General features: G+C 44.1%; 1 protein-coding gene across 6 annotated transcripts; it reads right to left on the bottom strand.

Annotated features, from left to right (window-relative positions):
* Nucleotides 1-376: 376 nt before the first annotated feature.
* LOC143319207 (LIM and calponin homology domains-containing protein 1-like) lies at nucleotides 377-26,040 on the bottom strand. Of its 6 annotated transcripts, XM_076727951.1 has the most exons (25): nucleotides 25,580-26,040; nucleotides 18,439-18,509; nucleotides 18,257-18,326; nucleotides 18,049-18,155; nucleotides 17,917-17,947; nucleotides 17,696-17,806; nucleotides 17,149-17,276; nucleotides 16,829-16,899; nucleotides 15,191-15,386; nucleotides 7,961-7,999; nucleotides 7,081-7,210; nucleotides 6,816-6,973; nucleotides 6,071-6,713; nucleotides 5,609-5,866; nucleotides 5,340-5,519; nucleotides 4,337-4,439; nucleotides 4,227-4,252; nucleotides 3,914-4,027; nucleotides 3,664-3,756; nucleotides 3,379-3,559; nucleotides 3,155-3,254; nucleotides 2,467-2,532; nucleotides 2,233-2,341; nucleotides 1,954-2,056; nucleotides 377-1,799 (listed from the first exon to the last, which is right to left on the bottom strand). In XM_076727951.1, exons 1-25 carry the CDS (start codon nucleotides 25,694-25,696, stop codon nucleotides 1,774-1,776), a joined length of 3,231 nt encoding a protein of 1,076 aa, XP_076584066.1. In that variant the 5' UTR covers nucleotides 25,697-26,040; the 3' UTR covers nucleotides 377-1,773. The 6 variants fall into 6 exon arrangements, with proteins under 6 accessions (XP_076584066.1, XP_076584067.1, XP_076584068.1 ...); XM_076727952.1 differs by lacking the exon at nucleotides 7,961-7,999 and having other exon boundaries at nucleotides 25,580-26,034; XM_076727953.1 differs by lacking the exons at nucleotides 3,914-4,027; nucleotides 7,961-7,999 and having other exon boundaries at nucleotides 25,580-26,034.
* Between the last annotated feature and the right edge of the window lie 726 nt (nucleotides 26,041-26,766).

Genomic DNA, 26,766 nt, shown 5'->3' with positions numbered 1-26,766 from the left:
ACCTCTGCAACAACCATACAATAAACGCTATCTTTCTGAAACTTGTGTTGTTAAATAAGTTGATTTTTCTGCAGGTTTTGTTAAAAAAAAAAACCTTATTAAAAAAGTTATTGAAATTTGAGGTGATGTTTGAAAAGCATGAATTACCAATCGTCCAGAGTAGGCAAAAGCCTTAGAGCCCCAAAAAGTTTCTCAAAGGCCCTCATTGTTTCCTACCTTCACTTGATTTAAAGATCTGAATACTATTCCACCATTGTTTTGGATGTTGATTTATTCTAATATGGCATTTTTTTTTTATACAGTCATAGTTAATTTATTTCTTTACCTGCTTGTGTCGAGTGCATTTTAATTAAAGAAAACTCACAGACAGACAGCATCCCATTTAAAATATTTTATTGATAAACATACACTTGCTATAAAAGACAATGAGCCGAGCGCTCTACTCCTCTAAACGATGAAGCCGCCGTCAGCTGTCCACACAGAGGCAACGACACACAGAGCAGAGACGCTCAGCTCAGACTGTGGGGAGGCAACACTTGTGATAGAGGCAGATGAGGAGAGATTGGAGGACATTGTGTACTGTCATAATACGGGGGAATAATTGAGCAGCAAATCACTTTGTGTCATTGGTTTAGCTCATGGGAAGGGGTGGAATAGCAGGTGAGAAGGAGAGGCTGATCCATTTAAAATGTTTTTGCTGGTATGGAACTGTGCTTCAAGTCAAATCACACATTGCATACATACCTATACATGCATAATTTCATACACGCACGCACACGCACGCACACGCACGCCCACACACACAATGTGCCGAGACCCTGAGGTCTGTGTGAGTGTGAAATACTCCTGCACTTACACTAGCCCTCGCATTCATCACATAAGGCACTGATTCGGGTCAATCTATGAGAATAAACAATGGTTAAAACATCTTAAAGGGAAAATATTTAAAACCCAAAGAACAAGTATAATTAATAACATGCATTCTCATTCCTGTAAAATGAATTATAAAGAAAAAGCTTGCGTAAGTCAGAATGATGCACCAAAAATATGAAAAATATCATGATGATGTACAACATAAAAGAGGAAAGTTAAAGTTCAGCTGTTGAGAAGATAATATCAAACTCACACGACTCCATCTGAGCAATACTCACAATAACTTATATATGTTCTTCTTTCATGCAAAACTGTAAACACAAAACCCAAAAAGAACGAGAAGGTATGATGACGAGTAAGGCAATATAATGGTCAAGCTACTTCAGGTAATCCAACCCAAACCACTGTACGTCGCACTCAGAGAGTGGAGTCACATGATCAGTGCAGAAGCAGGGGTTAATGAGTCGAGATTGAGACTGATGTGTTGAAGACAGTAGTGTTCAGCTTTGAGCGTAGAATGTTAAGCTTGTGACGGAACAGATCCTTATTTTAGAGTCTTGACTGTGCTAAGTATTGATGTGCAAAGGCTTAAACACACTGATTTCTTGATTAAATCCATGCTACACATATTAAAAGAAGTGTATACATGTGTACAGTTAGGAGGCGCACACACGTTACAGTGTGTGCACGTAATGCTGCGGCACTCAGTCCACATGTCAGTCCACTTGTGCTCTCAGTAACGTCCATAAAGCTGTTTGTGCATTTCAGGAAAACATGATGATTCCAAAGCTTCCAGGAGATTCCAGGAGTTTTCCAGAATATTCCAGAATGTGATTCAAGGTTGTAGAATTCTTCTCCGCCCAATCACTGACAGTGGAGTTCCAGGTCAGACACAGGTCATCATAGTGTGGTGGGCTGGCCTCTGCCTGCATATGAACACATGAAAACTGGTGAAAAGTCCTCTCTCAGAGCCTTGTATTACTATTTATACTGGTTGAGGAGAAGCTAGTTTTAATTATTTCAAATTTCAAAATAAGAGCTTCTGTGTGTCTTCGTGCACGTGTGTCCATGTGTTCTCACCCCGAGATGCAATATAGCACTCATGACAGCTCAGCAGTCCATTCCGAATCCGCACATCAGTCCCAGTCGTGGCGTCACCCAGCTGCCCGCTGCACACTCCACACTGAGGAAGAGAAACACAGTTAACACGTGACTTTCCACACAGAAAGGATAGTTTTAGATAAGCTAACAAATAGTCAAATAAGCGTTACAAACACTAAAGATGAGGATTATTGAAAGTGAAATGTTTGCTTTTTACTGTCAACTTTTTGTCTTTCTTTTTGATGAATACTAAATTACCTTGAAACAGTCCATGTGGAAAAACAGTCCCAGCGTATCGATGATCATGGCAGCTCCTTTTCCCAGTGGCTGAGAACAACCAGAACATAGTCTCTTCCCACTAACACACCTACACACGCGCAGGAGGAAAACAGACAGGTTATCCTACTTTGCCACATTGACTCCGTTAAACAGTGCAGCCTGATTGGAGGATTCTTTCAGACGTGTTGTGAAGATGTGTGCTGGCATCGTTACCTGCTGGGTGAGGGAGGCTGAGGTGATGACTGCTGTTTGCTTGTTACAGCATCGTGTGATTCAGACCTGCAGTTAAAAAAGAGAAGAGATGAAAGAGATTTTATGAATACATTGTTTGACATCTCTACCGGTTAATAATCCATGATTCAAATGTTCGCCATGTGGGCCATTTGTTCTCCATTAAGGTCTTGGCACTGAATTCAATAAGAGAACTTGATTTGTGTTTGACACACAGAGGATGATTTAATGCATGAATTAATGTCGACTGCATCGTGAATCCCTGTTGCTTACATCAGGAAATTATCAAGTCACTGTAAATTCATGATTAGCATGAATATGATGTTTAGCATTTTAACTAAATGTTAAGCAATCATGCAGAATTAAGCACTATCTCATAATTGTCACTTGTACCCACAGTGGCTGCTATTTAGGAAAAGCTGCATAGTCTCTCTTTAAGTCACAGCTGCTCCACATATTAGTTTATATGCTACCAAACTAGCTGGAATCCAGTAACATCGCAAAGGGCCTTTCTGCCCCATGCATTTGGTCAGCTTTACTGCTCGCCTTATTACAAGGCAACAAGGACAACTTCATATAAATTCAGGATCAAAATGCAGCAATATGGGACTAAAAATACAGAAAGATGTTCGCACACATAAATACACACACACAGAGCATCCTGGCATACCTTTTAAAAATATGTGCCTGATTGGGCTGAGGGTTGCGGTCCAGAGAGGCCGTCTTCCACAGCTCTTGTTTCTTGGAGGGTTCACCATCAGATACAGAATCTACAAAAACATACCAGAAAATAAACTTTCATCTCAGAAGCTCGGAGCTGAGTTTGAACGAGCTGTGCACGGACTCATGTGGACACGTCCTGCATATCAACGTGTATTCCTGTATGCGTCTTACTCTGGAAGAAATGCAGCTTGGACGCGTGCTGATCCTCGTTCCCTGTGGGGATTCTTTGGCCGTTTTGCTGTAAAGGACCGTTTCCTTCTGCTGCCTTGTTGTTTTCTGGAGCTGATGACTGCTGGTTTAACAGGCCGGTGGGATTGAGGGGTGTGACAGTCTCCTCTAGAATCCTTCTCTCCTGGACGACAAACACACAAAATAAAGACACAAAAAGTTTGACATACAAAAGCTGTAAGTGATGCCTCTGGTTTCACGTGCTTGTCAGTTTGTGAATGATTGCACCTCCTCATTGTGCTTTCTCTCTTCCTCCTCCACCTCAAGCTGTGCTTTCTCCCACTCCATCTTCAGCTTCTCCTGCTCCTTCTCGTACTGCTCCTGCGAAGAAACACTGTACATGTTAAATACTGCGTGCACAAGAACACACATTTAACACACATAAACGCATACAGATAAACAGCGTACACACACCCAGGACATCCTGTGCCAGTACATTCATGGAGCTAAGTGCATACACACCATTGCACCAGTGTACCTGTAGGAGGCGCTCCTGCTCCTGTTGCCAACTTTCCAGCCGTTTACGCTCCTCATTCGGGTCCCAGACCCAGTGATTAACACGTTTAGCCAAGTTCAACATGGGGGTCTCAATCTACCCAGACCCAATCAACAATCGCACACACACACATGTATACAGACCAAAAGGACAGAAAGAGAGGAAAGGTGAGAGGACAAGTCAGACTACAGCGACTACTGGAGACGAAGGGTCAGGACAGGATCAAATTCAGGAATGAAGGAGAAACAGGAAAAAAAAATAAAAAAAACAAGCTGGAGCTGCCGGAGATACTCACAGTCACACTGCTCTCCTCAAGACCCTCTGTGGACGAAAAAGATTCAATTAAGACTTATTATTTACACAAGAACTGATCATGCTGTTCTTCTTTCTGACTGACAGTTTTACCTGTGACAGTGGGAGAATATTCTTGCATGCTGTTTGGAGATGCAGCTGGCTGAGCCTTTCTTTCCTCCACTGGTCTCTCTGATAACCCCGCAGCACCACTGACCTGAAAGTCAAATATTCAAGTAAATGAATAAAACATGAACTGGAAAGTGGATCTGTAATTCTTTGGCCTCTATTTATATATATTTATTAAATATGTATGCACCATGTTGGCGTTGTTGAATATTGAATACACAGATCTTATTGTTTCAAGTCCAGAATATTCAACAGGATTTTTGATTTTCTACTGTTTCCTCTCAGGCAGTCGCTGGCTTCAGTTCATGTAAATACAATATTAAAATCAACCTGAAAAGAAACAGGCCACCAATCACAGTGAAGTTGAGGAGTGTTTCAGGTCAGGCTCATGTCTCTCCACTGTGAGCTCCAGCTTCTACACTCAGTGAAGACTGAACTGAAACACCTGCTTTTGTTCCTAATTCAGGTGTTTTAGACTAAGGGAGGTAAAGGTATAGTTGTGTGTGTCACAAGGTGTACTTGTGTAACTGTTTAATTATTTTTATGTCTTTTTTATGTCTTTTTATGCTTCGTCTGAACTCTAAATTGTGTTTATTGTTATTGTACTGCAGTGACGCATCACAGACAAATTTCCCCTGTGGCCACATTAAAGTATTTTCTCTCGTCGTTCTGTTTGTGTTCTCATTTTGTGGTAACAAAGATGAAATGATGATTTCTTCTGTTGCTGTCAAGTGCTTCCAAGACCAGAGTAAGCTGCTGAACTGCAATGCTTTTATACATCTAACCTCTTAATTTTCTTTTTTAACAGCGCTGCTTTCAGTTTGTCCTCTGGGCTTAATTTTCCACTACCACGGCTCATGAATGGTAAGAATCAACAGTCTCAGGTGTCAATGCTTTCCAGAAACACTTGAATGGAAAATTCCTTGTCTTAAATGGACTACACTGCGTGAAACACAGGTAACCTTTAACATGTCATTTGTAATATTACCTGTCCATTGCTTTGGATGTCTGGGTGATAGGGCTCCACAAGAGTCTGCGTGAGCTCTGTCACAATAGTTGTCGTGATGATACAGTTTCGGCCTCCAATCAGGGAGCTGATGGCCGAGCTTGTTGATTTTTCTGTCTGTGGAGGCGGCGTCGGCTCCTCTGTCTCCTGACTGGTTGGCGTCTGTTGGGAGGGAACATTACAATTGTAATTACAATTAGTCATTTGGCAGATGCTTTTATCTAATGCGACGTACATATGAATTCACACACCAATGGTGCAGCATCAGGGGCAGTTTTGGGGTTCAGTATCTTGCCCAAGGACACTTCAGCATGTGGACTGATCGAACCACCGACCTTCTGATTGGCAGGCGACTGTTCTACCTCCTGAGCCACAGTAGCCCCATCTTTCTCAGTCTGTTTGACGGGAATGTCTTTGACTTCCTGTGGCGAGTGCTGGGCAGAGGTAGGAGGAGTGGAAACAGGTGAGTCCTCCGGCGTTTCTCCATTCACTCGCACCAACCCGTCCATCTGAGTGGGACACACACATACAAGTCAGGTTTACAGGGATACTTTGATGTTGGAAATTTACAGCACCCATGACACTGTGTGAGAAGCTGAAACGTTAAAACTTCTAAACACAACAAACATCTCCTTTAATTTAAGCTTGAATTCAGGCGTTGAGGTGGATCAATGAGGTATCAGATGATGCTGACGCTGATATGGAGCCCTCACCTTGACAGGTTTGTGTCCAGACTGCGTACTCCTGGGCTGGCAGTAGGGCTTGGCTGCCAACAGGGGGACGGGTCTGGGGGATGCAGAGGGAGGGGAGGGGAGAGTGTGTACAGGCTGCGTGGTGGGAGGCTGCACTTGTGCAATCTGAGGCGGCGTGTGTTTGGTTTGAGGCTTTGCATCTCCTGCAGCCGGCTGTTGCTGATGTGTGGTTGGAGACTCTGTCGGTTTGGATTGAGGTTCATTAAGCTGTGGTGACTGAGGTGGCACATTTTCTGAGTTTGTGACCGGGCTGAGGGGACTGCCAGGCATTGGGGAGACGGGGGAGACACAAACTGGTGTCTCCTGTTGAGCAGCTGTATCTGTCTCGATCTCCTCAGGTTTTATGGGCGCCTGGTCCGTTATAACAGCTGGTTCTGGTTCCTGCAGAGGCTCTGATGTTTCAGAGTCACTAACAGGTGACTGCTCCTTATCCACTTTATTTGAGTCCTGTTTGGGTTTTGAAGTGGATCTGGGCAGTTTCAGGCTGTCCAGCGTAGCGTCACTGATGGTAAAGCGAAGAGCGTAACGCTGTAAAACCATGGCGGCCTCCTCTGGAGTCGCTGCATTCCTGTACGCTTCGCACAACTCTGCTTCTCGGCGCTCCCTGGAACAGAGAAGAGAAACTCAAAGCATTGTTGCACCACTGTTTTTCACACACTATGACAGAGATTTGTGACAGAGATCGAAGCCTGAATGTTATCCTTACTTCTCCTCCACAATCTCTTTGTAGGTTTTGATGCTTTTCCTCTTGTTGCTGGTACTTCCCTCCTCCTTCATCCTTTTCTCCATCCTCTTCCTCTCTTCCTCTTTCTTGATCAGTTCCTGTGACGCGCTGCGACGGCGGGTCTTCCAACGAGCCAAGTCCTGTCACAGGTTCACAAGTATACAACATATATAATGATGGTCTTCTTCTATTTAAATGGACACTGTCTGCCCTCTCTGACTCTACTGAAATGTCATATGTCTCTTACGTCTTGCCAGTGGTCCTCATCTTCCAGAAAGCTGTTGTACTGTTCATGCATGCGCTCATATCGCGATTGGCTCAGTGGTGGCAAGTGTCCCACCTCTTCCTCGTTAAGCATGTCGCTCATGCTCACACTCCTACAGAGGAAAAATAAAAAATAAAATACATTTCTGAGTCACTCGAACAAACATATTTACTTTGTCCACCTTTGCTCTGGAAAACAGCAAATATTTAATTTTCATTAATTCGCTGTTTACTTCAGTGAATATTTCTAACACAAAAAATACTCTTAAAAAAACACATTCCACGATTGAAAAGGAGCAGGGAGAAGAAACCTGCCGCCTTTTCAAAATGTATAGATGACACTGTACAACATATTTCTACAAGATATGAACACAAAGCAACACATTTACACACAACCAATAAAAGTCCACTAAACATAACTACCACATTACCGTTCTTATTGTTCTTTTCTGCATATAGTGGATTTATATTAGTGGTGTATGTGTTGCCCCAAACCTCCACACAGGAACAAAAATATGAAACTGTTTCCATAAACTAATCAAAAGGAAAATAAACAGCAAAAATAACTTAAATAGAACTTCTCATGGCAAGCAAAACACGTTCAACTTGCAGGGTGTTAGTCGAGTTCTATATATGAGCTTGTGTGTATTTTAATTACAATTTCTAAACCAAGGAAGTAAAAACAGCATAACATTGAAAGTAAAACTTAAAAGTAAAAATGTGACAATGCACATTAATGAGTATGATGTTAGTTTGGTGTATATCAATATATTTTTGGACGGTACTCTTGAACTTGAACGTGCACAGTGTGTGGATATTGTTATCATGCAGAAGCTCATCCAGGTTCACACCGAAAGACTTACTCAGTGTCCTCAGACATAAAAGCAACTCGCCGGCTCATCCTAAAACAATAACAGAGTAAAGTGAATGAGAGGAAGGAGAAGTGAGGGAATGGGTAGCACTGTGTTATGCATATCATTAGAGTGAAATCTTTTGGCTGTCACGTCCATTCAGAGATGCTACATAAGCAGACCGGATGAATGGCTGAACTAAACCTGAATGCAAAGAGTTCAACAGGCATCTCACATCATGGGAGGTAGATCATCGTCATCCAACCAGCAGGGTTTCTTTTGTAGTTCCTTGTTCACATCGGCCTTTCTCTCCTCCACCTCTTCCTCTTCTCTTTCCTCCACTCTCTGATTCTCCAACTCTGCCTCCACCCTACAGCTCTCCATGGCAGCAGGACTGGGTGGAGGGCTGAGCGATGGAGGAGGGAGAGGCTCGCTCACATCTGTGACAGCGGTGTTTGGGATTGTCGTGCCTCCCTCTTGATTTCCATCCTCCTCCGGCCTCTCCCTCAGCTCTGCACACTCAGGGAGGGTTGTGGCTTTGGAGGGCGGGGCCTGAGGTCCTGCTGCTGCGGTAACAATGCTGCTAAAATCCAGTGACAAAGCCAAGATTACCAGGAAGAACAGCTCGAAGGTTAAATCGAGACTGCATCGCAGACAGCAGGGAGACTGCAGCTGTTTGCAGAAACATTTAAGCACGTTGTACTTCTGAATACCCCCATAGTTTATGTCAAAATACTGGTTTCTTCGTCTATCATGAAGGCTGAAAAAACTCAGATGATCACCCAAATTACAGAAAGTACATTTTCTCACTTATTGTGTCTGGTCATGCAGGCAAGTTTTTGTTTTATCTGAGGTTGTGAGGTATCAGTAATGTCTCTGAAATGTCTCCTTCTGACCAAATATAATGGAAGTGAATGCATGTATGTATTATGACATGTACAATAAAAAGCAACAGAAAGAGCCTGGATGATCTACAGACATCACTGAAGTCAGTTTTCACTTTTTACTACAGATGTGATCCCTATAAAAACTACTCACAGGGGTAGAGCCAAAAAACATGCACTGTTGGCAACACTTTTATTTTACTGGTCTGTGATTTCCTGATAATTATCGTGGAGGTTTCTCTGAAAGAACGATATAATTTGTCACTAATTATAGGACAAATAGAGATGTGTTGATGGTGTAACCTAAGAGTCTTTTAATCACTGCAATCAATAATGAGTGAATATTTACTGAGGTTTAAATTGAGAAGTTATTATTCTTATATTCAGTACTAAATGACGGTTATTTCCCCAAAACTTGTTGACTGTTTTTTCTGTAATTTGGGTGAAGCAACCCAAAAATTTCAAATATAGAGAGAAGAGCAGCAGCTGTTTTTGCTCCTGAGTGATTTATACTGTAAATACAGAAATAACAGCAAAATGCTCCATCCTCAACTAGAACCACAACCAGAGTCACACCAAGCAAAGCCAACGTTAAACCTCAACCACAACAACAAAAACAACAACAAAAGACAGATTAAGTCCAAAGCAAGCACAAACCTTTCCAAGTCATATGAGAGCCAGAGCTCCAATAATCCAACCACAACAGCAAATCAAAGCCGCCCGGTGCTTTCATAGATGAATTAAACAAATGGAATCACGTCAGGCATCCAGCTGCAGGCACTCAAAAATGCTGGCACAGAACCAAAACAACAACACAGCCTACTATAAATCATCCACAGAGATGTATTAATGTTAGTACTGCAGGCCATAAAGCTTGTCAACATGGTTATTACACCTCCATCTTTGCTGGTAAAATATGCTTTGTTAGTTGCAGTAGTTGACCGACACCACAATCTCTCCAGCCAAACACAGTAAATACCTTTCACTAGCCATCCTCTCTGTGAGTTTAGGCCTGCTGTGCAGCGGCTTCATAGCAGACACTGGGGCGACGTTATATTTAACTGATCCAGGTACTGGCAGGAACTGGTTGATGGACTTATTTGTTCTGGCTGCACTGTTTTTTTGGAACAATCCAGTCCTTCGAGCCATCATATCATCCTTCTCCAAGTCGGGCAGAGGCTCATTTTCATCGTACTCATCCTCATCATCATCGTATTCTCGTTCGCCGTGAGACGTTGCTCGGATCACAGTCATGTCAGGGTGCGATTGAGGTGTTTCCATGGGAACTTGGGGTGGCTGTTGCTCCACTCTATGAGAGAAACTCCTACAATTGAAATAACTGAACATCAAGCTGCAGAATTTCTCTGAGGATGCAAACCACACCAAGCTTTGTTAGCGTCTCCTCATACTGTTAGACAGATCCACACAAATCTCAGCCCACCTGACGCTCAGTTTCTTGGTCCTCTCCGCCTGCACTTCCCTTTTGCTCCGCGGAGCAGCATCAGTGGTGACCTCCCCTTGTGCACAGCGCTTGGAGGCGGGCAGAGGCAGGAAACGGCTGTAAGTCACTGTGGCAGTGCTTTGTTTATGGAAAACTCCTGTCCTCCTCGCCATCATGTCGTCTTTCTGAAGATCTGGGATCCTCTCCTCTTCCTCCTCCTCCTCCTCTTCTGTTCTCTGTTCATACTGAGCCAGACGTGCATCCAGCTCAGCAGGAGTAGAAGGGGTTTCAGGGGTCCAGGGTGGGAGCTCAGCAGAGGGAGCGGTCATTTGATTCAGGTCAGCTCCATCTACCTGGCTGTGAGAGCACATCAGCTCAAACAACAGCAACAACGATGGATAATTTATACCAAACTTGCAACTATAGTCTTAAAAATCCAGGCTTGAACATGCAGAAAAGGGTACAGGATAGAGACCATAAAGACGGAAAACTTCCAGACTAAAACCATTCAAGAGAGTGTCTTCCCAACAAATACATAAAGGTTAGAAAACACATGCAAAACTAATGCAAATATACAAAAAAAGACACGTGATGACATTTTGAGCCACAACATACACTTTGACCATCCGAGTCATGTGATAACCTCCATCTTTGAAGTGTCTTGATTTTAAGAAAAAACTCTGAAACATGTCAGAAGTGAACAGATTGTGTAATATCTCTGGACAAACATTACAAAAAAAAAGCATGAACTGTGCATTTACTACTTGTCTCTGTAGCCTGATCTGGATTTCTAAGGATGATTCAGCTGCTGATTGAGATAAGATAAGATAAGATAAGATAAGATAAGATAAGATAAGATAAGATAAGAACAGACTAAATGTAATTGCCAACTTGCCAGAGCTCCTTATGTACTGAGGATCCTGTTTAACAACTCCGTGAAACATGTCCCATTACTCTACTGCAATTACTGATGTATCTGTGATGAGGTGGTATTAGCCAATTTATATAGCTCTACTTGTCGCAGCAGGATTAACATGCGTGTGTGTGTGTGTGTGTGTGTGTGTGTGTGTGTGTGTGTGTACCTTTGTTTCCTATTAAAACTACAGGCAAATCAGTTCAATGCAGAGAAGTGCATCCAAACTACCTAATTTACTAATTCAAAGAGGCTTGAAATGTAAAGTACACTGACAAGCAATTCAATAAAATATTTCAATTAGTAATGGGATAGAAAGGGACCCATTTATTCCTCAATACAGTCCATACCGATGCAAGAGACTTTGGATTCAAGCCACTGTAGCCTGTGTTGCCTTTGGCCTTGTCCATACCTGCGTTCCCGCTCTGAAAGCTGGGAGCCCAGGCCAATGGTAGGCATGGCTACAGTTGCCTTGGAAAGGAGTCGTCTTAGCAACTCCGTCTCCTCCCCTTCACTTGACATGACTGTGTCTATTGGCTGCTCGATCTCTGTCACGCCCCCAAAGGTCACAACTTTGCTGTGACCTCGTCCAGCCTTTGCTGATCCGCTGAAAGGACTTCCATAATTTTTCTCCAGACAAGCCTGACACACAGGGGCCGGGCTAGCCTCACTGTAGATACAGTCTCACAAATGAAGACAGGCATACACACACACACACACACACACACACACACACACACACACACACACACACACACACACACACACACCAACAGCCAGCAGAAGAGCAGGGGGAAGAGAAAGAGGGCGGAAAAGAAATCATGAGCAGCGAGACACAAAGGATCAGACTGTGAAGACAAAGGAAGGATGAGGTGGAAATGATGAATCAGACAGGAAGTATGGATGGACAGAGGAGGACAAAGCAATGGGTTGTGTACTTAAATCCCTCCAACACACATGTACATTCACTCATACACGCCAAGCTTTCTATCCACTCTAGGTAGCCAAATTTTCCTGGTAACTGCTCCTTCTGTGGGAACACAAAAAACTCTTTATCCTATCTAATGACATCAGCGCAGAGAGACAAAAACAAAGCCCAAGCAGTGCTCACAGCCAACAGTGGCCTCTCTTTTGGTCACACACACACACACACACACACACACACACACACACACACACACACACACACACACACACACACACACAATCTCACACACACCGGCCAATTCCCTGCTCTGTTTCAATGCCTGTCAAAGAAGACTGAAGAGGACTGAAGGGCGCAATAGTGAGAAGAATAAACGAGCACATGAGAAGACGGGGAGCAACAGAGGAAAGAGAAGAGAAACTAAATGTGAGGAGGTATGAAGCTGCTCACAAAAAGATGCGACAGCAGACTTAAGAGCTGAAATCGATGGAGTATTGACAAGCAGATGATGGAAGTTTTTTAAATGACTGGGGTCTAACAGGAAAAGATTGTTGGAGGAGGGGGCTCATGTGACAAAGACCCTAAATCTGTCTGTCTCAATCATTTATTGTTGGAAAAATGCTTGATATGATTTCCCACAGCCCAACAGTGCTGATGTAAAACAGGAAAAAGCAGCAAACTCCCACATTTGAGAAGCCAGAACCAATGATTTTTGGCATTTGTTGCTGAATATATGACTTCAATAATTTCACATTTTGGGAAATACACTTATTTGCTTTCTTGCCAAGAGCTGGATGATCGATACCGCTGTTGTGTCTCTACAGTAAACATGAAGCTACAGTCAGGAGTGGTTAACTTAGCTTAGCACAGAGACTGAAAACAGAGGGAAACAGCTCACTTCACTCTGCCTACCAGCACCTTTGAAGATCACAAATTACCATGTTTAGCTCATTTAATCTGCAAAAACAAGTATTTGTTTCTTTGAGTCTTACCCAAAATAAAATAATGAGTACTGTTAAGCTCTTTTGAGCTGTCTTATATGCACTCCTGTTACAAACTAAACATGTGTTGGTGCAATGACATTTTAAAATAGCTGACACAGACAGACTCATGGCCTGTACTTTGTCGTGGTTTAGTGGGGATTAAACCTGGATGGCATTTCGAGATAAGGTACCTCATGTATTCAAGCAACTGCTTTTTAGGGATTAAAAAATATCCAGTGAACACCATTTGGGCTGTAACTTCCTATGAAAGTCTCTACAGATTAACCGTCTTCTTCCTGCAATGATCTGCTCAAGACTGGATCTAACATACACACACACACACACACACACACACACACACACACACACACACATATATATACTGCACAGTCATTAACAAACTGCACACTTGACATACAGCAGCATTTAAGCGCTCTGTGCTGCATGTGTGCTGAAACAGAGAGTGTGTGTTGGGCACCTGGGTTCAGTCATCTTGAGTCTCTCCCACTTCTGCATATCTGCCTGGCTCATGGAGGCACAGACAAAGCTCACTGGTCCGTCCCTGTGAGGGAGGGGCCTACCCTGAACCCGCCTTTGAGCCAGGTCATCCTTCTGCTTATTAGGCGTCGCTTTAACCTTTCCCTCTTCTCCCTCTTCCTCCTCATCCTCCTCTTCCTCATGGTGAGGGGTGGGGTGTAGGAAGGGGTTGTCTCTGCGTGTAATGATGTCCGCAACCACTTCCTTCTCACTGTCCAATCACAGAGCCAGTACGGTGGCGTCACATGGCACACATTTCACATCAAAGTGGAGCACACGCACACGTCAAACCACCAGTGATCACAACACCCAAAGAAAGAGAAAGTATATTTAGCAGTGAGTTAGAGAAAATGAAGAAATAACACAAACATGCGCCGGCTAACCTGTTCTCCTTCTCCTGCAGTGTTTGCTGCGAGGCTCGTCTAATGCCTTCCCAGCGCTCTCGGTCTTTGTTGCTGCACACAGGCAGCGGGACAAACTGATGCACATTGGGGGCAACGGGGCCGCGGTGAGCTCGTCTGGATGCCAGGTCATCTCTACGGACATCAGGAAGTTTCTGCACCTCTCCCTCCTCCTCCCCATCAGAGGAGGAGTCCCAGGCAGACTTCTGAGAGCTCAAAAAGTCATTATTGCAGCGAAGGATGATGTTTGGGGACGGTGATCTCACTTCCTGTTCTTCCATTGTGGGAGGGCTGGGGATGGTGGGGCAAGGTCATTTCAGAGATGATCAAAAATCCACCGTTGAATCTTGTGAGCAGATTAGTGACATGCTAAGTTCGCATCTGACACAAATATTATTGTCAAAGTCCAGCTGATTAGTCAAACATACCACTGTGTGCATCCAAACACGAAGGATTTTTACACACCAACCGAGCAGCAACTCGTAGCCATTAAAACCTCTTAACTGAAACGTTAAATCGACCTCTCAGACCTCTTCAGAAACAGAAAAGGAGCAGGCAGTTAGTCGGTTCTGTATCCACAAACACAAAACTCATTATCATTAATGAGCCAGATTGCTCCAATCAGATACCACCAGTCAGGGCACAGCACCAGTGTTAATGGAGCACCAGCAAAGAAAAACACAAACAGAATTACCATTACAACAATCCATTAGTGAACTCAGCCAAAACCACAGCAGCAGCAGCAGCAGCTCTCATGCCTCCCTCCTCCCTGACCTGCTGTAGCGAACGGCAGCAGGCAGGACTTTGATCCCTGCCTTCTCCAACTTCTGCAACCTCCTCTGCTCCAACACTTCCTGGGACACCTTCTCCTCCTCTTTCAGTTCTTCCTCATTGTTCTCAGGAGCCCAAGTGACAGTCTTTGGGGTTTTATGGTGCGGTCCAGCTCTTTTTCCCTGTTCTGGAGTGGCTCGAGGGTGACTGGGGAACGGTGTGTAACGGCAGGGAAAGATTAGGGATCAGGCAGTTTGTGTGTCTTGTGTGATTTACCTTTTCCTTCGGCTCAGGTTTTGTATTTCCCACTGCAGCCCTTTGTAAAATGTGTATAAAATGTATAACTTGCATCTGAATTATTATTTATGATTATTTATTGGTCATTACCTCCGCTGCTCTCCCTCCTCTGGATGTGGTTTTCGCCGTGGAGCCGGGATGTAGGAACTAGCGTTGGTTCGGTTGGGGAGAAACTGGTTAAAGGGAATGGAGCTTCTTGATTCACTGCTGGCGGTCCGTCTGGCCAACATGTCATCCTTCCGCACATCTGGCCTCCTGCCGTCGGCCTCCGAGTCACTACCTCGCCCTGGGACCCAAAGAGTGATGGAGCATAAAGGAGAAAAGGGTGAAGAAGATTAGAAAGTACGTCAGGGACCATTTTCAATTAGACCTTGAATTATAACCTTTGTAAAATACGATTCTCACGACATACGAGCTCCATGTTGTCCCATCTCATATTGTTGCTTTACGGGAAGGCTAATTGTAGTTGTGTATCTTCTTGCGTCTCAGCACACAAAATCTGAAGGTTTTATGTGAGTTTTATGTCCCTTTAGAAAGGATATTTACACATTATTAGAACCTCAGTCGTATTTTAGTAGTTTTGGCCATCATCTCTATTGGTTATTATAATAATAATGTATCAGCAATGACAAGAAGTTAATTTCTGAGTTCATGAATGTTGTAACTTGTGGTAAAACGAAGTGAGAATCAGCCCGTCCACTTTCAGTTTTACCTAAAAATAAAGTAGTTTGATAATTTAGCTGATCTGTTGGCTTGTTTGCAACCTGTCTGATTGTCTGCCTTGTTCTCACGCTGTTGATCTGTCCACAATGTGACCATTTACTTTAGTGTGTACAGTGTACACAGCTGAAAGATATGACTGAAGTTATAACAAAGAGGAATAACTCTTCAAATGTAACCGCAACACCATTATATGTGTTGCAGGTACATTTGAAGTATGCTGCAGACAGACACACAGACAGAATAACACAGTCTTCATCCCCTGTCCATCTTTTCTTGTTTAATAAATATTAGTTGGTGAGGCAGCGTACACTCTGTGACCTCCAGGGAATGTGGGGAATGAGCCTACTCAGGAACAGTGTTTTTCTTCACCCTGCTACATTCATATTACACTGTCAATATAAAAGACACAAACAGGATGCCTGTGATGCTCCCCACAAACACCCCCCAGACACACACACACACGCACACTGACATATGAAAGGCAGGATGTTGACCTCAGCCTGTGTTTCCCAGGTCCAATTCTCTAGTGATTGCTACTTAGAGCAACAGCTGCTGCATCTGGGGCATGCATGTACACACACACAGACACAGACACACACAGACACACACACACACACAGACACACACACACACACACACACACACACACACACACACACACACACACACAGTAGCGGAGACGTTCAGCTGTTGTCCACAGCCTGTCAGACTGGCCAAAACATGCCAAGGTTAAAACCCCAACATGTTAGAGAACAGCAGTCAGACTATTTATGGATGAGCGGCTCTGTGTTGCTGCTTTAAAGGAATAATTCAACATTTTGGGAAATAGGCTTATTTGCTTTCATTCTGAGAGTGAGATGAGACGATCTGTACCCAATTTCATGTTTGTTTGTTAGTTAAGTATGGGACTAGCTTAGCTTAGCAGAAAGACTGGAAGCAGGGGGGAAGGGGTAGCCTGGCTTTTTTCAAATTTTTACAATTCAAGAGACGTTTATCAGAACCAACCATCACCGCTGCCTCGATTCACCACATCAGGAGAAGGGCTGTGCTGTGAGCGGGAGCCAAAGGAGTCCAGACTGTCAAAAACAAAAGAATAGAATATTTTACTTTTGAGCAAAGTAAAACCACATGTGGTGCATTTACTTTAATGGAAATACAGATTTTATATGAATGCAGTTTAGAGTTTAAAAGTTTGAACTGAGTTTCTAAAATACAGACAGTGTCAACAGTTAACTTCTCATCAGTAGCCTGAAATACCTCTGCTATGTGTGCCCACGCACTTGGGTTTGCGTATGTGTGTGTGTGTGTTGACAGATGTCTCTCACCTGTCGAGGGAGTTGTCGCGAGTGTGTCGTGGTGGAGAGAGGGAGTCACTCCTCTCAGAGTCCCAGCAGTCATAGCCACTGTCTCTAACACTGCGCTTCTGTGGACTCTCTCCTCCGTCCTCGCTCTCCTGCAAACACAAACACACATCAGCAATGAGGAAAACATACAGAAAAATCTATAACGGCTGAGGAATTGACTGGATAGGAGACTAGAAGCAAAACAAAAGTAGAAAACCAGCTGTTAGCTCGTTGTCTTGTATAAGAAATCTGAACAAAAATGTTCTTCAATTGATCCAATAGATAAAATGTGCAGAGCCAATCTTCTTTTCCAACTCATATCCTGTTTCCCTTTTCTGTCTCTCCCTGAAATAGGAGTAGCTGTGCAGTATCAAAAACAAAAATGTGTCTGTCTCCTCTCTCTCCTGCCCCCCAACAAAGACAGGAAACTAACAAATCCACGGCCCGCACCTCCTCCGTGCATCTGTCTCCCTGTGTGTCTCCCTCTCCTCCCCCTCCCTGCTCTGTCCTCTTCACCGTGTTCACTCACCACCTTCATTTGAGCAAGAAGCCCTTCAAACTCTTTGAGGTTGAGAGTCGGGCCGCTGTAGGAGGCGCAGCCGCTGGCAGCCTTCCCGAGCCAGAACACAGTGTTCAGCACCTGAGGAACACAGATACAGGGGGGGGGGGGGTTGTTATATATTCATAAATGCAAAACACACAAACATAGAAGATAAAGCAAGATATACAAAAGAAAGGGCAACTACTCACATTTTTTAGTTTGCGGTTGCAGTCAGAATCCCTGATGAGAGAGAAATGCACTACTGTCATGTGATACTACATCAAAATGGACATGAGCAGGAATAAAAAGCCACACACACAAACACATACACGCCTATTTACTTGAGGTTAGCTCGTATGGATGTGTCTTGCAAGTCCCCGGGGTCAAACAGCTGGGAGCCCTTCAGGCCTAATTCCTCACAGCCCCGCAGGAAGACTGACAGGTTGTCCTACAAAGGACAGCAGAGGACCACAGACAGTCAGAGTTTATCAATTTGACAAACAGGGTGGCTTTCAGGGCTGGATGTCACACTGGAGGGTGTCTTCTTACCAGCCCAGCGATCGGGGTGGGCAGTCTGTTGATCTTCTTGACCAGCCCAGGTTTGATTGCACTCAGCAGCCTGCGTGGAGGAGGGGAGAGGCAGAGATTTATTGAGTCTTAGAACAGTATTTATGTACGTCGTTGGTGCTTCAGACATCAAAAGCTGAGTGGGGGTGATGTCACAGGCTTACTCGCATAACAGGATGCCGTTCTCCAATCCGCTGCGGAAGTCCTTGTCTCCAAAGCTCTTCCCTGTCACAGCCTGGGGAAGGAGGACAGGAAGAGGCAGATGTAAAGGAGGTGGACTGTCAGACTGTGGACTTTTATTACCGATTAATTTGGTGGTTATTTTCTGATCAATCAAGTAAATGTTTTGCAGATAAAGTATTCATTACAAGCTCCCAGAGTCCAGGGTGATGCTTTCACATTACTTCTTCTGCCCAACCAACAGTCTAAAATCCAAAGATATTCAGTTTGCGATGATATAAAGCCAAAAAATAATGAAATCTTCACCTTGAGAGGGTGGAGGCAGAGAGTGCCTTCAGTAAATGACTTCATTAAATACTCAGTAATCATAATTGTTGATTAATTTTCAGTCTAAGTGCAATTCATGAGCTAAAAAGCCCAAGTATTACTCTTTTACGTTGTTCTTCTTATGAGACAGGTGACAAATTAAAGACAAAATCAACATAAAATGTCTTGGTAAGGTGTTGGGCCACTGTTTGAACACGTTGGTCCAAAATGTCCCATAGGTGTTCACATGGGTTGAGATCTGATGACCGCTCACAATAATGCTCATTAAACCATTCAGCGACCCCTCCTGCTCTATGGATGGGGGGCACTGGATAAAGGTGATCACCCCCTTCCCTCTAAGAGGACAAGTGGACCCAAACCATCCCAGCAGAATGCCCTCCCCAGCATACCAGAGCCAGCGGATCCCCCTCACTGAAGGGGTCCAGCACTCAGGCCTGTACCACTCTCTTGGAGTATGCCACACATGCACTCGCCCACATGATGACTCATCTGACCATATCACTGTTTTTACATCTCTGTAGACCAGTGCCGATGGGTTTTGCACCACTGAACTCTCAAATGTGCAGTCGTCTTTGGAATGAGTGGTTCATGCACTGCAGCCCTACAATAATACCCCTCCTTATGTAATTGTCGACTGACTGTTGCTGCTGATCTCCACTCTGAAGTACACAAGATCTTGCTGTTATTTTGAGCATTTTCTACTTTCAGTCTCTCAGTTGCATTAGAATAAACTAGTAATATATAGATGCCAAGGCACACTGGCACTTTCTGACACTGGGTAGTTTAAAGGAGTAGTGGAGTAACTGAAAAACACTCAACAGATAAGTCGACTCATTAATAGATAACAATAAATCATATAAGTGCTTGAAGACTATTGCATTGTGCCTCACTCTGTCCCTGACAGAGGAACCTGCTGCTGCCCGGTTCACCCTTCCCCCAACAATTTCCTTCAGTAGAAACCACATTAGAGTGACATCAAGCCAATGACACTGCTGTGTCCTCATTCCATTTTCCCAAAATGCGCCCACGCGCACGTCCCTGATTTAGAGGCACGCAGTCGTAGCCTTAGCAAGCTGCAACGTTAACCTCAATCCTTTAACCTGGACTCCACTTTGCAGTCTATCCTGAGCAGGCAGGAGAGGAGGATGGAGTCAGGAAAATAGCAGGGACATACTACCAGAACACCAACCCACACACACACACACACACACACACACACACACACACACACACACACACACACACACGCATACTGCTCTCTGGAACTGTTGTGTAACCAGCAGCCAAAGATGAATCGAAACGAAGAGAGGTTTGACTACTTCTAATCCAGATTAGAAGAGATTACAGTTAGCCCCCAAAGTGTTAACTGTGGACACACACTCTCTCTGTCTCTACTGCTAATATACAGTGTATGCTCTTATAGTGCATCCATCCACAGAACAACTGGCACTTATCTGAGCCAAATGCGTCACTTTCTGTCAGCAACGGACCACAAACTCTAACTAATCTGAGGGTCTTAAGACTGATGGTATTTAAAGTTGCAACACAAAACAATTGAGTCCTTCTGGATTTCTTCTTCTGTCTTTGCTCTTTCATGACTTCTTGTTTACATTTCATTATGTACAGTTTTGATGCACATGCATCATATGCATGACAGGAATACACACGCACACATACACTCTCTCTCTCTCACACACACACACACACACACACACACACACACACACACACACACACACACAGTGCCTCTGCAGCTATGAAAACAGCCTATTGTTTTTTGTTATATAAGTGATGACCAGATGTTTCCCATTGGCATCTCATGCTTTTTCTTGTCTTTCATCATTCTGTTGTCACACACACACACACACACACACACACACACACACACACACACACACACACACACACACACACGTTGGCATATGTCATGTTTGTTAAGGTTTGACTCCAGGCCTATGAAACATTTACAGCTTGGTCATGCATAATTTACCCACCATGAAGAGCACTGTACTGAAGGAGAGCTGGACAACTGTGTTTAGTGTAGGTAGTGTGTGTGTGTGTGTGTGTGTGTGGGATGCAGGAGACAGATAGTGGGTGGGGGGTGGAGGTGGTTAATGACTGGTTACGTGTAAAATGCTGCAACTGAAATACAGCAATTAGACAAAGTGAGTGGTGTGTGAGCATGCACGTTTTAATTAGAAAAAATTAAAGTAGAGGGAAAAAGATTGCCATGAGTGTGTGCTAAAAAGAGAGACGGGGTGTATATGTGTGTTAAGTGAGCATTCATGTCGCCTACAAAAACCAAGCCAAAGGCCTTGGGGTATTTCAGCGCCAGCAACAGTAATTCGACCCTCCCTCACTCACTCTCAGTCCTCATGGTGGATTGCCCTGCTCAGTCTGGCTGAATGGCAGCAGCAGCTAGCATTTAAACCCTGAGGTGAGACTGTGTGTGGGGGGCAGAGGAGAGGCAGAAGTAGGCCAAAGTATCCGTTACTCTCATTTTAACAACTGTAAAAAGTTGGAAAGAATGAGAGGCGAGAAAAGCAGAAGAAGAGAAAAATATGCAGTAAATCAGTTTTGTGGTATGATTTTCCAATGAGCACATCAAGTGCTGTGATGCATTAAAGCGACAAAATGCCAGGATTTTGCAGGCTCAGACAAAAGTGATGATGATGTGGGGCCATGCTGCTGCCACTGACACAGTCTGTTGTGTAAGTTTCTCCTGAGCTGAACCTCAGTTCATGCCTCTCATGTATTACCATTACCGTTTAAGTCAGAGTAAAGCATCTGTTTTTCAGGAAAATGAATACCTGGTGAAAAAGACGGCGGTTTAACAACAGCTGCTGTTGTTTTAAAGATATTTCCAGAATCCTAAAAGACTCTTCTAACCATTTTAATAAAAAAAAATAAGTTAGTAAGATTAGCCCATCGACTCAAATGTAATGCTGGTGCATGGGAGCCACAAACTGGGGCTGAGTTGAACCATGCTGCAGCATCTATGTGCTTCCAGTAAAGCCAGTAGATTGAGAGATTGAGAGGGTTAGAGCCCCAGTGTGCACACACCACTGAGAGAGGCTGGTGTTTTAATTTGTGGTGGTGTGGCAGAAGCATTAGCCTTGTTATAATGTTACCATGTGCTGTAGGCGCTGTGCACACTAATGGCCACATGACATAAACAGAGAAAAAGACCACATAACAAAGAAAAACGACTGAGAAAGGAAGAGAGAAACGGTCATAATCCAGATTGAGGATGAGTTTAATCTGGATCAAAGTAATTAACCAGAGTGACTCGACTCTTCAGCTGCTCACAACCGATATCTGTTCAATATTAGGAGCTTCCTTGGTGTAATTCCAGGACACTTACTGTACTACATATTTTAAAATTGCACTTAGAAGATACTTTGTCATCATGATAGAAGAAATTAATTGTGCACTGAAATAAGAGACAGTAATATGTGATTAGGCACTATAATAGCATAAAAACTGCATGATTTGTGCTTTTGATTAAAGAAAATATTTTAAAAAGTGCCAAAATATGATATTGTAGAGGGACACTTTAACTTACATTTCACTCTGCACTGTACAGAGAAATGTAGTCATTCTTTTAATTTACTTAAAGCTGCTTTCATTTGTTATCAAAGCTGTATTTTCGTCATTTAACTACCTTAAATTGTGCAATTCAAGTACATGTAATTATAACAGTAGGTTAATTATTTCACTATTAGTCTGTTTGCATGTACCTTTCAGTGTTTTTTGCATCTTAAACATCGTATAGTTGAGTGCACTGCTTTTTCACCCCCAACACAAACTAATGCTACTTGAGAATTCTGCGCCATGTTAGTCAGAGCCAATCAATCACAGGTCATGATACAGCATGCACTAGTACGACTAACCTTCCTGCTGGTGACATGCAACCATCCTTTCTCCACAAAAATCACTGAGGCATGAAAGACGTCTCTGCCAGCAGCACGTCTGTGTCATCATTATTTCACATTCTTTCATACAGCACTTGATGCATGGAAAATCCAGAAATCCTCGCTCTCACACTCTCATGCAGACACAGCTGGCTGTCTGGGACGATTGGAGTTAATCTTCCCAGGACAGCTGTGACATCTGGCGCACACACACACACACACACACACACACACACACATTCTTTCCTTTATTCTGTGTGACAGACCCTAACTCTTGCTATGTACTGCATGCCGGTGACAGCAGAGGTTAACTGCTGTCACTAAAGTTAACTTTGTGTTCCTCCAAGCCTGTGCAACTTTAACCTGCTCAGCGTCACATCCAACAGGTTTAAAGCACCTCCGACAGCGCGCATCAGCTTTGAGACAGTCTAATCCTCCCTTGTCTCGTCTATAAACAGATAGAAAGGTCTTGTTTGTGCCAGTCTAATTTCCTGCTCGGGTCATGTGGTGATATATAGCCTACTGCTCTATTGCCCCCCGTGGAAACAGTGACACCTGAGAGCCTGCCCGTGTTATGTTCCCATAGTGACCCGTGTCATCCAACCGGGGCGTGTCTGAGGAGTGTGCGAGCAGTTCATGCATAGCTGATCGGCATGTGCGTGTGTGTGTGTGCATATGTTTTGCATACTCTTACAGACAGGGCAAAGGCACAAGCTGACTCAAAATGCCGCATGGAGCGCGAGGTGGCATGGCTAACCCTGAATCATCCCCACCTGTGAGAGCATGTAAATGCACCACTAGAAATAGAGTCAGCCTGGCCAGTCTGGAAATAACTGGGGAATTAGCAGACAGGAAGACGACAAAGCGAGAGGAACACTGTGCAAGGCAGAGATTAAGACTTAGAGGTCAGCATTAACCTAGACTGGACTGTTGGTGCTCACTGCTCAGGTTACAAAGCTACCACTGCTACTTCTTTAATGTGTGCATCGCATTGGGAGTCAAAAATTTAGAGTTTTCAGGCCAATTTGCAGAGTCAGAGAATGAAATGTTTAAAGGTTCTTGCACACATTTTTGTGAATGCGGAGGAAATACTGCAATCTGTGAAAACTACACTGAAAACAGATGGCTGTAATGTTATTTATCTGGTGTTTGCAGCCATGCTGGAGATCACATCACTGATGGATTGACTGTAAGTAAACCAGACATGGCCTCAGACACCATGACCATGATGATGGAAGCAGTTAGCCAAAAGGCACTTGTGGGATAAAGCAACATGTTTGGTTGTGTTTTAGTGTGCCAAAAATATATAATTTACATCTCTGCTCAGATTCTTGTCTTGTTTACGTATTCTATGATCAGAAATTCCCAGAACCTTTGCTCACTCCAGACGTCTTGCACTTCTTGTTTTGTTAAAGGGATTTTTGTGCTAACACGTTTACAGTCCTCAAACTGTGAAAAAGTATTATTTTTATGTAAGTATTGCAAACAAAACAAAGCGCACACAAAGCCTATCTGATTACTTAATTCTTCAAACTTAAATATGCTAAGTTTTGTAAGAGTCGTCCAACCTCAGCATCATTCATTAAAGGGATAACTCTGCAAGTTTAGTGGAAATTTGTCTGTCCATATTAATTCCCCGAGAGCTGCCTAAATAGGTCATAACTCCACAGAAATAGATATTTTACAACTTTGATTTTTCTTGAATTGTATGTGGGACACTGATAGATCTGAACTGGGCGGATATGAGACGGGTGATCTACTTCTGCGGCCTCTGAAAGTTTAAAAGTAATCATGGCGGAAAGCTGCAGCCCCAGGCAAACCATTTAACTCTGATCGAGACAGACAGACAGACAGACAGACAAATAGATAGAGCACTTTGCTTTCCTGTCCCATTAATCATATATCTGTTAGTCAAAATGGCTGTTAAACATTACTGAAATCTATCTTCTCCTTAGTGGAGGAATGTTAGACAATGAATCTTGAGTCTGTAATCTTTGTCGTTCTCTAACAATGAAAATGAGCTTGCTGTCTTTCTGTCTTTGTGTGTCCAGATTGGGTGTTTGCAGTCTTTTACTTACTCTCAGACTTGCCAAACAAATCTATCAACCCAATCTGCCCACAGCCTGCAGTAAACTGGCCTGTGTGTTTGAGAAGATGCTCAGATTGTGGGCCTCCTCTGAAGGTAAAGCCAAAACTTTCACATGAAAGTCCATTTTGATGAGCTTCCAAACCTATTTTTCACCCAATCTGTGATTGTAGTTGGCAGGTAGCGAGGGTAAAGCACCGTGATGGAAGCAGAAAAATAGGTCATAACGCAGCTCCACGGGCGAATCATGATTCACCGCTCAGGCTTACAGGCAGAGGCGTTTTTAGCCGACCAGATGACGGTGGAAGCGATGCGGCAAGACCACAAATGATAATCTCATCCGATGCGATCAACTGCTGGTCCAGGATAGCATCTCGTGCGTGAACGTTGGCCCGGTTTCATAACCATGGCAACCGGAATCCCCTCGCGCCTGAAAAAAGGGGGCGTTCCTCCTCCGAGCACGTAGAAAACAAACAGAAAATAAACGCCTGCTCTGCGGGATTTGCTTCATGTTTTGTCGTTTATTGTCTTGTTTGGTTGGCGTTAGGAGTCCCTGCAGCTGCTGTGGGTGTCCAGTTTCAGTAAGAGACACACATGTGTGAAAACTTTTGACACATACGGTTGTCCACGCATGCAGCAGAGCCGTCGTCCCACACAGTAACCCGACACTGCGTGGTCCCCACAACAGGTGACGGTGCACCGGTGCTGTATATGTATTTATATCCCAGTATGTGACAGTGTCGTCCCGTTCCGTGTGTGTTGCAGTAGGCCCCCGAGCCCCTCGGGACGGTCACTTACCTCTATCCATTTCTGAGCCTCCAGGCAGGCTGGTTCGGGATGGTTCGGCTCCACACGCTCCGAGTCGTCCCGCGGCGGAGCACTCGGGACATCTCGACCTGCTGCGGGGCTAGCCATCTCCGAGCAGGCCGTTTAACGAGGACCGGAGAGTCTGTCGGACGGTGATGGTGCGGTGATATGATGTGTGGTGGCGCTCACCTCCCCGCTCTGAGAGTCCGTTATCTTCCTCCTCGCTTTCAACGACCCCCGCAACTCCTCGCGCAGTCGGTGCGTTGCGCAGCCCTCTCGTGCTCCCCGCAAGCCCTGCTCCAACTGTGGCACCGACAGGGAGGGGAAAAGCCTCTCGCGACACCGACGCTGCAACACGAACCACGCGCTAAAAATAACGTTTCTTGAACGCCGCCGAACTGCGCGAGGCTGACGCTGCTGCCGCGCATTTTCGGGGACGTGAACGCGCAGTCAGGAATCTATGCGGGGGAGGTCGAGAGAGAAAGAGATAGGAAAGAGAGAGAGAGAGAGAGGGAGCGATGAGGGACTGCAAAAGATGTCCCGCTGTTTCACAGCTCCCATGTATTAGCTGGAAGCGGCTAGGTGGAGGTTTGCTTGGAGGGGGGGGGGGGGGGGGGGTCTGTAAGTCTGTAATTCATCATTGTGCTACTTCTGCTTCATATCAGCGGCATAGGAAGTATTTTAGAAATACTGAGATTATGTATGTGAGGCCAGACAGCAAAAGGTCTGATGTGAGTTTTCAGCATTGTTTTAATTGAATTCATTCATTTGAAACTAAATATTGAATTAGATTTGATTTCCCCTACATGAAGGTGTGAATGCCTTCTCCTCCACAGGGCTGGATTACCGAATAGGGAAAGCAGGCAAGTTCCCTGGGGCCCTCCCCCTCAAGAGCCCCCACACCCTCCAGAGCAGGTTAATTGTTTTGTATACTTACAATAAAATTTGATTTATACATCACTTTCAAAGTTACAAAGTGCTTTATATGTTTGAAACAAGCTTAAAACGTTTCAGGGCAGAGGCAAGTGAAATTAAAAAAATATATTTAAGAAACAATAACAATACATGTAAAACATGTTGAAAATAACTTAAAAGAGAGTGATGCTTTTAAAGTCACTTTCAGTTTTGAGCTGGGACTTTGGAAAAGCCAGCAGAGCCCTACCTGAGCAAACCAGAGC

The sequence above is a fragment of the Chaetodon auriga genome, chromosome 4 (assembly GCF_051107435.1).
Source record: "Chaetodon auriga isolate fChaAug3 chromosome 4, fChaAug3.hap1, whole genome shotgun sequence".
Classification (NCBI taxonomy): Eukaryota; Metazoa; Chordata; class Actinopteri; order Chaetodontiformes; family Chaetodontidae; genus Chaetodon; species Chaetodon auriga.
Note: the sequence above shows the minus strand (reverse complement) of the source record. Positions and strands in the feature narration are given on the sequence as shown.